The following is a 15,463-nucleotide window of genomic DNA, read 5'->3' as shown; positions in this document are numbered from 1 at the left end:
TAATGCCCTTATAAGAAGAGACACGAGGAAGCTTGCTTCCTATCTCTCTGCTTTCTGCCATGTGAGGACACGGCAAGAAGACAGCCATCCGCAAACCAGGGAGCGGACCATCACCACACACTGGATCTGCTGGCACCTTGATTTCAGACTTCCCAGCCTCCAGAATTGTAAGAAATAAATTCCTGTTGTTTATAAGCGACCCAGTCTATGGTAGTTTGTTATAACTGCCTGAACTGACAAAGACAAGTTCTTTTCATTGATATGAACGTATTTCACCTTTCATCTTTATAAATGACTCAGAGGTGCACATTATACACCTGAAAAGGAGCTCTGGGCATCACCTAGACCCATTCTGTTCCACCCATCAATGATGTCCCATCTTCTAAGACATTTAAAAATAGAAGTAAATGGAGGTGAATTCTTCAGCCTCCTCCAGACCATGCATTCTTCTTGGGGACATGTAAAGCAATGTACTCCTTGCCTATGGTCCTATCGCCTGAAGGCTTGGAGAAGAGCTCATTCTGGTTGATATCTCTAGGGTAGACTCACCACTCAGTCTTTCTTCTTCACAGCCCCAGCTTTCAATTCTTGTTGTTATCACCCTTAATCCTTTCTAAGTTTTCCACTTTATATTATTAAGGAAAAATTAAAATTCTAATTAAGCTCTGATCATTGTCAACTGTCAAGACAGGATTGTTTTCTATCTTTCAAAAGTCATGAATCCTGTTAAGATAGCAATAATAACTAATTGACTTCTTACGAAGCATGGGCACTTTCCATATATTAATTTCAACTGCTGTATTAACTAGGGAGAAAGAACATTTCACAGTCACTCTAATTCAGTTTGAGCTTATAATAATTTCCAAGTCTTTTATTGGACAATGTGCATACCTGAAGGACCATTTTCCTTCTGCTTCATTTTATCTACTTTTTTCTCCTAGGAGTTGAATACGTTGTGTTTAATCCCATTTCTTTAATTTATAAAGGTCATTTCAAATCTTTGTTTACTCTTTACAGTTATAGTTACTTTGTTCGACTGAGGAACAAATGTAGGAGGGTCTTCCCTTAGGATTTTTCTACAAGCCTATGCTATTGACCTCTGACTTGAGAGTGGATTTGTTGGCATTGGGCAAATCTGGATTAAGCAAGCACAGTGACCCTGCCAAACTGTGGTCTTCAGAGTATCCCGGAACTCTCCATTTGCTCATTATTCCTAGAACTTTTCTAGTGCAGATGACAATCTAGCAGGATCTCAGTTTACTCTTCCTCTGCAGGCATTACCTTAATTACTTGTTCTTCCTGAGATGGCGTTGTCTCCAGAGAAACTACATAAGAGCTCTGAGGTAGCGGCAGAAAGGGACAGTGGTTAAGAGCTGAATCTTGGGTTCAAATCCTGACTTTGCCACTTCAAGCTAGGTATTTTTGTATGTAGATATACAGTTGTTATAGTATCATTTGTTAAGAAGACTATTTTTGTTCCATTGTATTGTCTTTGTTCCTTTGTCAAAGATCAGTTGACTATATATGTGGGTATGTACTTCTGGGCCTTATATTCTGTTCCATTGATCTATTTCTCTATTCTTTTGCCAATAGCATGTAGTCTTACTTATTGTAGCTTTACAGTAAGTCCTGGAGTCAGGTAGTGTCAGTGGCCCAACTTTCAGTATAGTATTGGCTATTCTAGGTCTTTTGATTCTCCACATAAACTTTAGAATCAGGTTGTTGATGTCTACCAAATAACTTGCTGGAATTTTGATTGGGATTGCATTGGATCTATACATCAAGTTGGGCAGTTTGTTGGTTTTGATTAGAAGTATTCCATTGTGTGAATATACTACAATTGTTTATTCATTCACCAGTTGATGCATAATGGGGTTGTTTCCAGCTTTTGACCATCATGAATAAAGCTGCTACAAATATTCTTGTATAAATCTTTTAAAGGACATATGTTTTTCATTTTTCCCACACTAATGTATGCAAATAGAATTGCTGGGTCATGCACTAAGTGTGTGTTTATTTGTTGGGTAATGCAATAAATTTGTGTATAAGAAACAGTTTCAAAAATGGTTATACCATTTTTCACTGCCACCAGCAATGCAGGAGAGTTTCAATTGCCTCGTATCTTTGCCACTATTTGGTGTCGTCAGTCTCTTCAATTTTAGCCATTCTAGTGGATGTGTAGTGGTATGTTATTGTGGCTTTAATTTGTATTTCCCTGAAGATGAATGTTATTAGTGAAATGAATTTTTCAACTGCTTATTGGCCATTTGTATACCTTTTTTGTCTGTTTGAGGCTTTTGCCTGTTAAAAAAATTTGTTTCTTTATCATTTTGTTATTGAATTGTCAGAGTTCCTTATATATTCTGGATACAAGTTATTTGTCAGATATATGTATTACAAATATATTCTCTCAGTTTGTGTCTTGCCTTGTCATTTTGATGAGATGTTTTGTATGTTGATGATTTCCAATTCATGATGGTTTTCTTTTATGTTGTGTTTTCGTGACCTCTGTAAGAAATCTTTGCCTACCCCAGGCTGTGAAAATATTGTCCCATGTTTTCCTCTAGAAGCTTTATAGTTTTGGCCTTTATATTGAGGTCTATGATCCACCTCAATTGTGTGTGGTTTGAGATTCGTATTTTTCCCTAGTGGCTGCTCTAGCATCATTTGTTGAAAAGATCTGGCTTTCCCCACTGAACTGCTTGGTGCCTTTGTGAACAATCAGTTCACCATATATGTGTGGTCTATTTCTAGACTCTATTTTGTTCCATTGATTTATCTGTCTGTGTTATGTCAACGCCACACTATCTTAAATGACCTTGGCTTTATAGTAAGTCTTGAAACCAGCAACTGTAGGGCCTCCAACCTTGTTCTTTTTCCAGACTGTTTTGGCTACCCAGGTTCTTTGCTTTTCTATAAAAATTTTAGAATTAATTTGTCATTTTCGGCAAAAGTATCCTGCCAGCCTTTTGATCAAGATTGTATTGAGTCTATAGAACAATATGAGAAGAGCTGACATATTAACATTATCGAGTCTTCCAATTCATGAACATTTCTCTATTTAGTTAGGTCTTAGATTTCTCTCGTCAAGGTTTTACAGTTTTCAGTGTACAGGTCTTATACATCTTCTGCTAAATTTCTCAAGTATTTTATGTTATTGTAAATGGAAGTGCTTTTTAAATTTCATTTTCTAATTGCTTATTGCTAACAAACAAAAACACAAGTGATTTTTGCATATTGACTTTGCTAAATTCATTTGATTCTAGTAGTTATTTACTAGATTTCTTAGAGTTTTCTCTATAAACAATCATTCTTTTCAATCTTTATGCCTATTATTTTCTTTTCTTGCCTTATTGCACGGACTACAACCTCCTGTATAGCATTGAAAAGAGAGAGGTGATAAGCACAGACATCACTGCTATGTTCCAGATCTTAGGAGGAAAGTGTTTGGTATTTCACCATTTAAAATGATGTTAGCAGCATGTTTTTGAGTAGATGTCCTTTGTCAGATTGAATAAGTTCCCTTCTTGTAATGGGTGTTGAATTATGCCAAATGCCTTTAATTAATCTATTTAGAGGATCTTATGGTTCTTCTCCTTTATTCTATTAATATGGTAGATCACATTAACTAACTTTTCTAATGTTAAACCAGCCATGCATTCCTGTGATAACATCACCATCCCACTTAGTCATAGTGAATTATATCCTTTTCATATATCACTGGATTATATATACTAATATTTTGTTAAGGAATTTTCCAATGTTTATTAGGGATATTGGATTATAATTTTCTTTTATTATAAGGGTTATGTCAGATTTTGGTATCAGAGTTACACTGGTCTTACACAATGAATTGGGTAGTTTTCCTTCCTATTTTCTGAAGTAGATTGTGTAAGACTGGTAGTTCATTTGTTGGTGTTTCTTTGGGATAAAAATTTATTATTTAAAGTTTTGATAGAATTTACCAGTGAAACCATCTGGCCCTGGACGAATTTTCTTTGTGGAAAAGTTTTGAATACAAATACAATTTCTTTAATAGAGAAAGGGTCATTCAGATTTTCTATTTCTTCTTGTGACAGTTAAGGTAAACTGCATTTTTCAAGGAAATTGACTATTTTATCTAAATTGCCAAATTAACTAGCAGGAGGTAGTTCATAACATCCAGTTATTACTGTTTAAATTTCTGTAGGATATGTGGTGATGTCCCTCTTTCATTGCTGAAGTTGGTAATTTGTGTTTTCCCTCCTTTTTGATTAGCCTTGTCAGTGTTTTGTTAATTTTAATAATCTTTTAAAAGAACCAAATTTTGGCCTCATTAATTTTCTCTGTTTGTTCATCTCTATTTCTATATTAATTATGTAATTCTTCCTAATTATCTTGGGTTTAATTTATTCTTCTTTTGCTAGCTTCTTAAAATGGAAACACTTTACTGATGTTCAACTTTGTTCTTTCCTAATATAAGCATGTAAAGCTATAAATTTAATTTTTGCTGTGCTTATTGTTTAGTAAATCCTATACACTTTCATAAATTGTACTTTCATTTTCATTCAGTTAAAGTCACCTTCTAATTTCCCTTGTGATTTATTCCTCAACTGAAAGGCTATTTAGAAATGTTATTTAACTCTCAAATATTAGAAATTTTCCAGATATTTCATTGCTATTGAGTTTACAGTGTAATCATTCTATGATCACAGAACATACTCTATAAGATTTTAATCCTATGAAATTTATTGATACTTCTTTTATTGCTCACAATAAGGTCTACCTTGGTGAATGCTTCATGCATACTTGATAAGATTCTATATCTTGCACTTGTTAAATGTAGCATTCTATAAATGTCAATTAGGTCAAAGTGGTTGCTAATGTTGTTCAAATATTCTATATACTTCCTAGTATTTTGTTGAATTTTTCTACCAATTACTCAAAAAAAGGGATGTTAAAAATCTCTAACTATTATTGTAGTCCCAGCAGTTTTTGGTTCATGCATTTTAAAGATCTGTTAGTAAACACATATTTATGATTGTTATGTCTACCTTATGAACTGATCTTTTTGGCATGATGAAACGTTCTTTTTATGTCTTGTAATACTCTTTGTCTAGAAGTCTATTTGGCAATATTAATAGTGTCACATCAGCTTTCTTATGCTTACTGTTTACACAGTCTATCTTTTCCATCTTCTGGCTTTAACATATTTATGTCTTTATATTTAAATTGTGTATCTTGTGAACAGGAGACAGTCTTGATTTTATAGCTGGTCTAACAGTCTTTGCCTTTTAATTGGAGTTTTTAGTCCATTTACATTTAATGCAATTATTGATATGGCTGGATTTAGGTTTACTATTATTTTTATTGATACCTCCTATTTTTTTGTTTCTGTACTTTCTTTCTGGTGATTTTTTTTATTAATCTAATTTTTTGGTATTTTATTTTAATTCCTCCAAAGACTTTTTAGCTGTGGGTTTTTTTGTATTTGTTTTTAGTGGTTTTTCTAGGTATAATACTATGCATCCTTAACTTATCACCAGTCTACTTAGATTTAATACTATGCCACTTCACATAAAATGTAAGAACCTTATAGTCATGCAATTCCATTTGCCCTTTCTTATCCTTTGTGCTATTTTTGTCATATTTTTATATCTACATACATCACAAATCTCACAAAACAATATTTTCTACATTAAACAATCTTTTACATCTACACATATTTATTATTTCCTGTAAATAGTTCCTTCTTGTAGTTCTGAGCTTCCATCTGATACTATTACCTTCAGCCTGACAAATTTCCTTTATCATTTATTGTAGTACAAGTCTACTGGAATGAATTTTCTCAGATTTTGTGTATCCAAAAATGTCTTTATTTTATCTTCTGTTTTGAAGGATATTTTTGCTGATTTAGAATTCTAGCTTGACAGTTCTTTATCTTTTCTTGGTCTTTCAGCACCTGAAAGATGTTTTTACATTGTATTCTAGCTTCTGTAGTTTGTGATGGAAATCCTTCAGTTAACTGTATCTTGTTCCCCCGAATATGTCATTTTTCTCCAGCAACTTTCAAGAATTTGTCTTTATCTTTAGTTTTTAGCAATTTTATTATATTGTTTCAAGGTGTGGCTTTATTTGTATTTATCCTGCTTAGGGTTTGCTGGGTTTCTTGTATTTGTAAGTTAATGTTTTCACCCAGTTTGGTAAACTTTCAGCTATTATTTCTTTAAATATTTTTTTCTGATCTATTTTCTCTGTCCTCTCCTTCTGAGACTCCAATTACATGTATATTAAACTACTTAAGGTTGTCCCATAATTCACTGAGAGTCTGTTTGCCATTTTTAAATCATTTTTCTCATTTTTCTTCATACTGGATAATTCTTATTGGCTATCCAGTGAAATTTTCATTTCAAATATTATACTTTTCAGTTTCAGAATTTTCATTTGGTTCTTCTTCATAATTTTCATTTCCCTGCTAAGATTCCTCTTCTTTCATTATGATCATTATGATCATGTTTTCCTTTATATCCTTGAACATATTATAATAGCTGCTTTAAAATTCTTGTCTAAAAATTCCAACATCTAGGTCATCTCAAAATCTATTATAGTGACTACTTTTTCTCTTGAGTATGGATCACATTTCCCTATTTCTTCAAAAATCCTTCAATTTTTTTATTAGATAGTGAATATTGTGAATGTTATCATGACTCTCGATTCTGTTTTATTCCTTTAAACAATGTTGATTTTTTTTTGTTATTGTTGTTCCATCACACAAATTACTAGCTGATCACCTTGAACTGGTGGATGTTTAGTGTTACACTTTGTTATGGTCTGTTTTGGTTTGAATCCCACTTCAGTGAGATTCAAATTCCAAACTCTATAGGCAGTAGTTGTAGGCAACAGACAGCAGTTGAAATCTCCACTCAGCTTTTCAGCTTTCTAGCTATTGTTTTCCACTGAGCTCACTGGCAGCCCCTCCACACACATGCCGTTTGGGAGTCATCCAAGGATTAAGGGGAATTTATATACAGAATTGGAGCTCTCTTCTCTATGACTCACTTCTTTCTGGAATTTCCTTCCTTAAATTCCAGCCACTCTGGCAGCCCTGAACTCCATTCTCTGACACTTAAAGCAAATATGATTGTGGCTTTCTCCATGAATTCTAGTTGCTATTTGTGAATTGGAAAGTGCCTTTGGGGGAGAAGCTGTATAAATATAGATCTCACCCAGCCCAATTTCCTTTTTCCAAGGACCAAATTCCCAACATTCTCTGCCTTCTTTTAGTCAGCCTTTAATGTCTTCAAATAGTTTTTTGTCCAGAGTTTATAATACTTATCTAATGGAGAGTTAATCTAATATAAGCTCTTCCATCATTGATATAACTGGAATGCTATCCTAGAAATTTTAATTTATGGTTTTTTTGTGTGTGTTAAGAATAAATTGCACCTTTCCTCTTTATGAATACTCACAGAATCATTAAATAATATATCCTGAAAGGATCCTCAGGTGTTATCCAGATTATTCTGTTCTACCAGGCAATGACTGTCTAAAACATATCATGATTAGTCTCCTGCTTTTATTTGTTCACTTATTAGTTTCAGATGTACAAGATAATGATTTGAAATCTCTACATATTATGAAATGATCACCACATTAAGTCTAGTTAATGTCCATCACCACACATAGTTACAAATATTTTCTTGTGATGAGAACTTTTAAGATCTACTCTCTCAGCAACTTTCAAATATACAATGTAGTATTATTAACTATAGTCATACGCTATATAGCATATCTTTAGGACTTCTTATTTTATAACTAGAAGTTTGTACCTTTTGACTACCTGTACCCATTTTGCCCACACCCCACCTCTGCCTCTGGCAACCACCAATTTGTTCTCTGTATCCATGAGTTTTGTTTTTTTAAGATTCCACGTAAAAGTGAGATCATATGGTATCTGTCTTTCTCTCTCTGACTTATTTTACTTAGCATAATGCCCTCAAGGTCCATCTATGTTATCACAAATGGCAAGATTTCATTCTTTTTTATGACTGAATAATATTCTATTGTATATGTATACAAAATTTTCTTTATCCACTCATCCATTGATGGGGTAAAATGAGCTTGTTTCCATATGTTGGCCATTGTAAATAATGCTAATATCTTGCTTTCAAAAGAAACCAGTGAGGAAAGATACTTCTTCAGGAAAGGAACTCTCTGTCTGGAGACTTCCAATTTTGTACTAAAATTTAAACCCAGATAATAGCTTTAAACAACTTACAGGGTCATGGAGTTATACAGACAGAGGGATATATAGGCATTACTGAAGCTGAGTCTGTCCCACCAAACCATGAATGCCTTGTATGTATGTTATCTACAGTTTTCTTTGCTCTGCTTCACCACTTCAGCTCCAATGGAGCTCATAATTTTCGGTCTATTTTATTTAGGTTCTCTCACCTTGTCTAGTCTTCTGGCATCTGTAGACTCCTGGTTCTGCTCACCTGGCTTCTGAATCTTTCTGATTGATTGCTCTGACCCTTAATGTTATAGATTGAATTGTTTCCCCCTCAAAATTCATGTATTGAAGTCCTAACCTCCAGTACCTTAGACTGTGACCCTATTTGGAGATAGGGTCTTCACAGTGGTAATCAAGCTAAAATGAAGCCATTAGGGTGGACTGTAATCTAATATAACTGGTATTTTTATAAAAAGGGGAAATTTGGACACAGAGACACACATAGAAGGAAGATGATATGAAGAAACATAGAGTGAAGACGGCCATCTACAAAACAAGGAATGAGGTCTGGAACAGATCCCTCCTTCACAGAAGAAACCAATCCTACTGACTGGTCTTGGACTTCCAGCCTCCAGAACTGTGGGATAACGAATTTTTGTGATTAAGGTACCCACCTGCAGTACTTTATTATGGCAGCCCTAGCAAACCAATACACTTACCACTTAAATAATCTGATCTCAGTTTTTCTAGTTGATTCTGACTCATGGCTTTTCTTTGTCTCCTAAGATCCACTGACTCTCCAGTATGGTAAATTGGCAAAAAAGCAAAATATCTGAAGATTTGTGCCCTAATTTTTTCACTTAAGTTGAATGACTTTTCTGATCTTTAGATTCCTCATATATAAAATAAGGATATTATCCCCACCCAATCTGTCTACCTAAAGAGAGCTCAAATAAGGTACTGCACAGATAATGTAAAATGCTCCACAAGTCTCAGGCATCCTGAGTCCTTGTTCTTTATTCATAGCAGGCTGCTCCTCTTGCCTAATTATAACAGAACCACTGTTAGAGGACTCTTTAAGAGGCTCAAGTTTGGAATTCTCCACTTTTAAAAGAGATGCTTGTAACTTCAGTCTTTATTTCTAGTTCAAGAGGCAGGATGTGAGGCAGATGACTAAGGAATTGCTTTGCTTAAAGATGTGGGGTGATGCTTCAAACTTTTATCATTGTCGAATCTCTAGACGGTGTAAAAGAAATTCCTCAGACAACATATTTACTTTTATAAGGTACTGAAGTATAGAAACCAATTCTTTTAGAGAATGGAGTTTTTAGAAATAATGGAAGGAGAACTTTCATGGCACATCAAACTCCATTAACAAAATCAGTATCTACTGAGTATGATTTTAAAATTTGTAAAATTAAATGTAGGATGTTAGCAGTTTTCCAATGTATTTTGTATGTTCCTTTGTCTGTTTTTAAAATGATTTCATTAATGAGCATTTGAAAATTGTTGTTTCTAAAATAATTGGCACTTTCATAAAATTACTTACAAAAAATGTAATAACTCCCAAATAGCTTACTTTCTAGTTGCATAAATTCTTACCCAGTCTCAAATGTTACTCCAAAGAATCAAATTTTTAAGTGATTCTACCCTTTTCAGTTCTCTAGAATGCCTCCAGATGGCATTAAAACCCTTTTCCCATTATATCTTGCAGCTCAAAAATTTAAAAATTAGTAATATTTTAACCACTTAAAACTAGTCATATTCATCATATCAGCATAAATCACAATAATGGAACTATTTAGAACTTTTAGGGTCATATCTTAAGAAAGACTAACATATAATCATATCCTTTATGAAATATATAGCCATCCTATGCAAGCCAAAGGATCTTCATAGACTGAGAAACAGATCTCAGACAAAAGAAAGGACTCAATAATACTATATCGTACACCGCGATTTCTAAGCAATAGGATTTAAATGCTTAGTCACAAGAGCACCGGTCCACAGGCAGACAAATTCACAAAGCTGTCATAATAAGAAAACATATCTCGGCCCTCAGAGTGAGGAAAACAAAGATTTTTAAGGAGCAAACCAGTTACTGATTCCTGCGGAGCTAAAATAATTTGTTAGCTTGTGAATTATTTTATTTAAATTTTAGTATATAAATTTGGTATCAAATTAATCATTAAAATATATCTGGATTCCTTGAGGACTGAGAAGAAAAAGACAAAATACACAGTGAGGAACATATGTTTTATAAGTGCCTTTTTTATCTTTTTAAAACTGAGTTTGTCAATTCCAAAATACAACAAACTTTTGAGATTCCAGAGATAGCTATAATTGGACTTTTCACATAATTCACATAATGTAGATGGCAGGCTTTTAAAGTGACATTGGCACGTGGCAGGTGTGTCGGACAGAATCTCCTGGCACGTGTGAAAGTTCTGCAGTTACTGAGGACGGTGCTGAGTCTCCCACCCGATCTGAAAGGGTTTGGGCCCTTCTCCCCCATCACACACACCCTCCAATCTCACTTCTTTTCCGTTTTATGAAAAGGAGTGTTTGCGTTTTTCAGATGACTCTTACTGTGCTAAAGCCTAAGAAAGACCTCAAAATACACCTGCACCCAAAAGCATTTAAAAAGACATCATCCTGAGAAAGAGCACACAGGCTGCCTTCTGTTAGCAGCAGTATTACTATTACAAGACACTCGCACGGCTTCATATTACAGGCCTATTTAAGAACATCATCTCAGAGAGAAGCAGGAAAGACACTTACGATGTATTCGATGTGCCATTGTCTGGACTCTCTGGCTCAGCATCACCTTTCTCTTAAAAGGGAAGCAGAAAAAAATAACAACATGTGAGTGTTATAGTCTTTAAGATTTAAGAGAGATTAAATATATTTCCATGCTCCTATTAACAATGTTTCGAAATGTGCAGCAGGAGGCTTTTAAAACGTCTTTTTATTGTCTGAGAACCGGATTTGCAAAATAATTTCTTCTCTGCAATACAATTGCCCAGGCACCGATCTGTGAGTAGGTACCAAGGAGCTGTTTGCAAACAACCAGAGGCTCAGAGTAGGGAGCTTGCCAAAAGAGGAATATCTTACAGATGGAACCTGTTTCCTTCCACTTCATTTTACAGAAAATTTAAGGAAATAAACCTCATTAGCATTCTACATTCAAGGCATTTTGCACTTTGATCCCTTCTGCTAATACAAGCCAAACTAGGTCAGGGTGCATCAGAACTTGCAGGAGAGAATTTTACAGCACACCGAGGTTACACCCCAGATTACAAGATCCCGGAGAATCAGAGAATCACACCCCACTGAGAGCCCTGGCAGCAGGCTATCCGGCCCCTGAATTAACACAGAGTAAGATGTAAACCAGAAATCCTTCCTGACCATCTGCAAGTCCACATAAAGAAAGGTTTCTGCCATCTGTGCTCATGGAGGATTTAATGGGTTTTAATTAAGGGAGCCTGGAACCAGTTCACTTTTTGTAGTTTTAAAGGGCACATTCCTCTAGCAATAGATCTAATGTAATTCTCCGAGCCTTGACCATTGATGATTTGACTATGCATCCTCATTTTGTAAAGTGTTGCATTTTATCTCCCTGAGGCTAGGGGACAGAGGAGAAGAGTCATGACTGTGAGGGTGAGTCAGCTGTGGTTATGATGGTTGTGCAACGCTAACAGTTGAATAAACCCTAGGGAAGATTGTGGGTTGTAAGAAATGGGCCTGACGATGTTAACTTGCTTTGCTCTTTCAAGTCAGGCCTGGCGATTGCACAGAACCCCCGTCTACTCCTTACGGCCTCAGGTCTATGCACCGTACAAGCCCCATATGTCAGCTGCCGGCGTCAGCTTGTGGTCACCTAGTCTCAGGAACGACCCCTAAATTATATGAGGAAAACAGTCTGAGACATCATCCAAACTGGACTCAAAAGCAGACTTGACAATTTCTTCTTTTATTCTTATAGGAAATTAAACAGTTGTGAGAAAAAGAAGACACAGTTATGTATAGTTCACACATCTATCTGAGATATAACTCTGTGCTAATGTGTCTACACAGTGTCACAACAACCATGAGGGACAGCCACTTTGTTATGAAGCCACAGAACTTTTTAACAGCCTGGATAGCAAACACTGACCAGGCAGAGCCCCAGTACACAGGAAACCACATTGAAGAAAAACGAGAGGTAGCAAACTAATAAACTTGCTTTAAGGTTCCTACTTTTATATTCTACTTTTGTCTTCCAGGCCAGTCTGTGGTGTACTCATTTAGGAGACAGGTAAAGCCTCATCAACTGGCTTTAGTGCTGGAAAATAACCTAATTTAGTATTTTCCAGAATCATTTTTTCACTGAGTAACCACAATTCCTGCCAGAATCCTAAATAGAGAGTTCTAACACCTGCATTATGTAAGACAAAACTAAATGGAGGTTTACTTTTTCTCAAACATATTGATCTATTTTTTTCCCTTTAACTGGGAGAAATTCGCTACTTTCCCTGGTCCGTAGCCACCTGTAGTCACCCCCCATCCAACCGTAATCAACAATGTGCAACAGCAGGCCCAGCAGCAGCAGGCATTAGTAAACATTTCCAAACAATTCATGTCACAAAAACAGGAAATCAATAATATAAATGAAGACATTGTTTGGATGTTTGAATAAATACGTTTTACCTTGACCAACAACACTGCCAACTGACCCGCAGGCTGAGAGGACACAGGCCTTATTGCACATGGAATCTGGGGGCTGCGGGCATCCCGGGCTGGATCAGCTCAGGGACAAAGCTGTGGCTGACAATCTCTGCTCTTAGCAGCATTTATGTTGTGGCAACAGGGAAAACAGAATAGGTTCTGGCAAACAGGAAGGACACAATGGGGCCAAACAGGGCATTTACGAAGAGTCTGAGAGTGAGTGTTGGCAGCAACTTCAGGGCTGATAATGAATTCACTTTTCTGCGGGAAAAGTAAGCTCAGCGTGGAGACAGGGACTAAAACGATGTTTGTCCTTTAGAAAGAATAAAACAGAAAGCTCTCCCAACATCTTGAAATTTTAGGTGATGCAATTGCTGAAGCTAACATGAAATGTTTAAGTGCATAAGCCATTAAGAATCATAGTCTCTTTATCAGGACCCAAGGGAAAATGATGAACATAAGCTGGGAAATTCTCAGCAAGAGATTTTTTAGCTGGGTGCTCAGGAGCCACCAAAGAGGACTGTTTGGGATCATCCTGGTTATTTCAGCTGTTTCCATGATAGATACCACACTAGGCTCTTTGGGAGGGAACTGCCTTGATCATTAAGAAACTGGACATGAGAGACTGGCTCAGGTGCAGTGTGGTCATTTTGCATGTGGAAATACAATTATAGAGAGGAAGAGGGAAAAAAAATGAGCCATAGGAATGATATATTTATACATATACACACACACATAAATGCATATGTATATACACATGTATATTATATATGTACTTTCAATTCAGCATTCCATATCTGTCTCCCTGAGCCTTCCACAGTACCTGACATACACTACACACTCGGTATATGTCTTCTGTCTGATGACCTGTCATTAATACAGAATCCTACGCTACAGTGGAAGACGAGGAGTAAGGTACACTCACCGTTGAGATGGATATACAATTTGAGGTATGAAACAGCTTGATGGCTGCAATAGGCCACTTCAAAAAAATCACAAAAGCTACATTTTTCATCCAATAAATAAACCGACGACTTAGATGTCGGGTATTCTGTCTGGTAAGCAGAAAGATAAATAATGTCTAATTCACGCCCTTTAACCACTTACAATGCCTGCCCTGCTGGAGTACTGCACTCTCCATCAACAGGGCTATGATACGCACTAAAGAAGATTTTTGAAAAGGGGATCAAAACAGACCTGCGTGAGGCTGTGTTCTGTTGCAGAGGAAAGTTTTGCTACACTACAACTTCCCTTTATGATAAAAGCAATCCATGTTCACAGTAAAAATAGTTGAACAGTAGAGAAAAGGTAAGACTTTGCTTGCTTTGGTTCTTAGCTCTGACAGTCCTTCAACAGTTACGCTAAGAAATAGACTTATTTCTAGATGTATCAGCTTTAGACAGTAAGTAATGATTTCTGATAGGAAAGATGAGAGAGAAGATATGAATATACTTATACTACCACCTCCCCTTTCCTTACAATTTTTCTTAGTTCTGTTATTACTTTTAGTGCCTCTAGTGGGTATTTGTAACTTTGAATAAATTTAATCTTCCATTTCTTGATTAATCAACTTCTGACAGCATCTTTTCTTCTATACTATGTGAAACGAGGAAGCTCCCCATCTGTCCTTCCCTCTTGCCTTTCCTTCTATCACACACAATTCTGCAAAGCTATGCCTTTCCTTCTACGTAGCCAAGATTTAAAATATTTATATTCCGTTCAGTAATTATTAATGAGCTGTCCTCACTAACATTAATTTAATTAATAATTTAATTTTTGGAATTTCCTGTAGGCCAATTAGAAAAATTATAAACCAACAACAGGATTTACAATATTACAGCAATATAAATATTAGTCACGAAAGAACAAAGCAGTGGGACTGGGCCTGGTCAGAAGAGAATGTCACTAAACCTGAATGAAGGCAAGTGTTCCTGGCATTTATGTCAAATGGATTCTCATTCTTACGTTTCACCATGTCACAGGTTAATGTGTCTCAAGTAAAGGCTATGCTTTTCCCAAAGAAATGTTAAATAGAGCATGCATTTAATGCATATAAAAATGTACACGCATATGAAAGTGTATATATACAGTTCTAAAAAATTACAATGAGTTAACTGTGAAAACACCTTGCAGGCCAGGAAATGGGCATTGCCAAGAAACAGCCCAGAAGCCTGCTGAGCTTGCGTCCTCTTCCTGCCCTCCCGCCAGCTATCAAGTAATGGAATTTTGTGTTAATCATTCCCTTTCTTTTCTGATAGTTTTTACAAGCTATGTATTTATTAATAAATAAAATATTTTTTAGTTTTTCCTGGTTTTAAATTTTATATGAATGGAATCACACCGTATGCATTCTTCTGAGACTGACTTCTGTCACTCACTATTATGAGTTTTAGATTGGGCCATCACGATGCATGTAGCTTTGGTTTGTTCATCCTCATTGCTGAGCAGCATCCTCTTATAAACATCTACCATGATGTTCTTATTTATTCTACTCCCGGTGGACTTGTAGGTTTTTCCATTATGAATGACGCAATTACAAACATT

General features: G+C 35.7%; 1 protein-coding gene across 3 annotated transcripts in view; it reads right to left on the bottom strand.

The window, feature by feature from the left end:
• Positions 1–15,463, bottom strand: part of AFF3 (ALF transcription elongation factor 3) — a 526,899-nt gene that overhangs the window by 153,934 nt on the left and 357,502 nt on the right. For all 3 annotated transcript variants that reach the window (XM_046663032.1, XM_046663033.1, XM_046663034.1), the window contains one exon: positions 10,994–11,045. In XM_046663032.1, coding sequence (XP_046518988.1) covers positions 10,994–11,045 — 52 coding nt within the window. The remainder of the gene's footprint in view (positions 1–10,993; positions 11,046–15,463) is intronic.

The sequence above is a fragment of the Equus quagga genome, chromosome 5, assembly GCF_021613505.1.
Source record: "Equus quagga isolate Etosha38 chromosome 5, UCLA_HA_Equagga_1.0, whole genome shotgun sequence".
Taxonomy (NCBI): Eukaryota; Metazoa; Chordata; class Mammalia; order Perissodactyla; family Equidae; genus Equus; species Equus quagga.
Note: the sequence above shows the minus strand (reverse complement) of the source record. Positions and strands in the feature narration are given on the sequence as shown.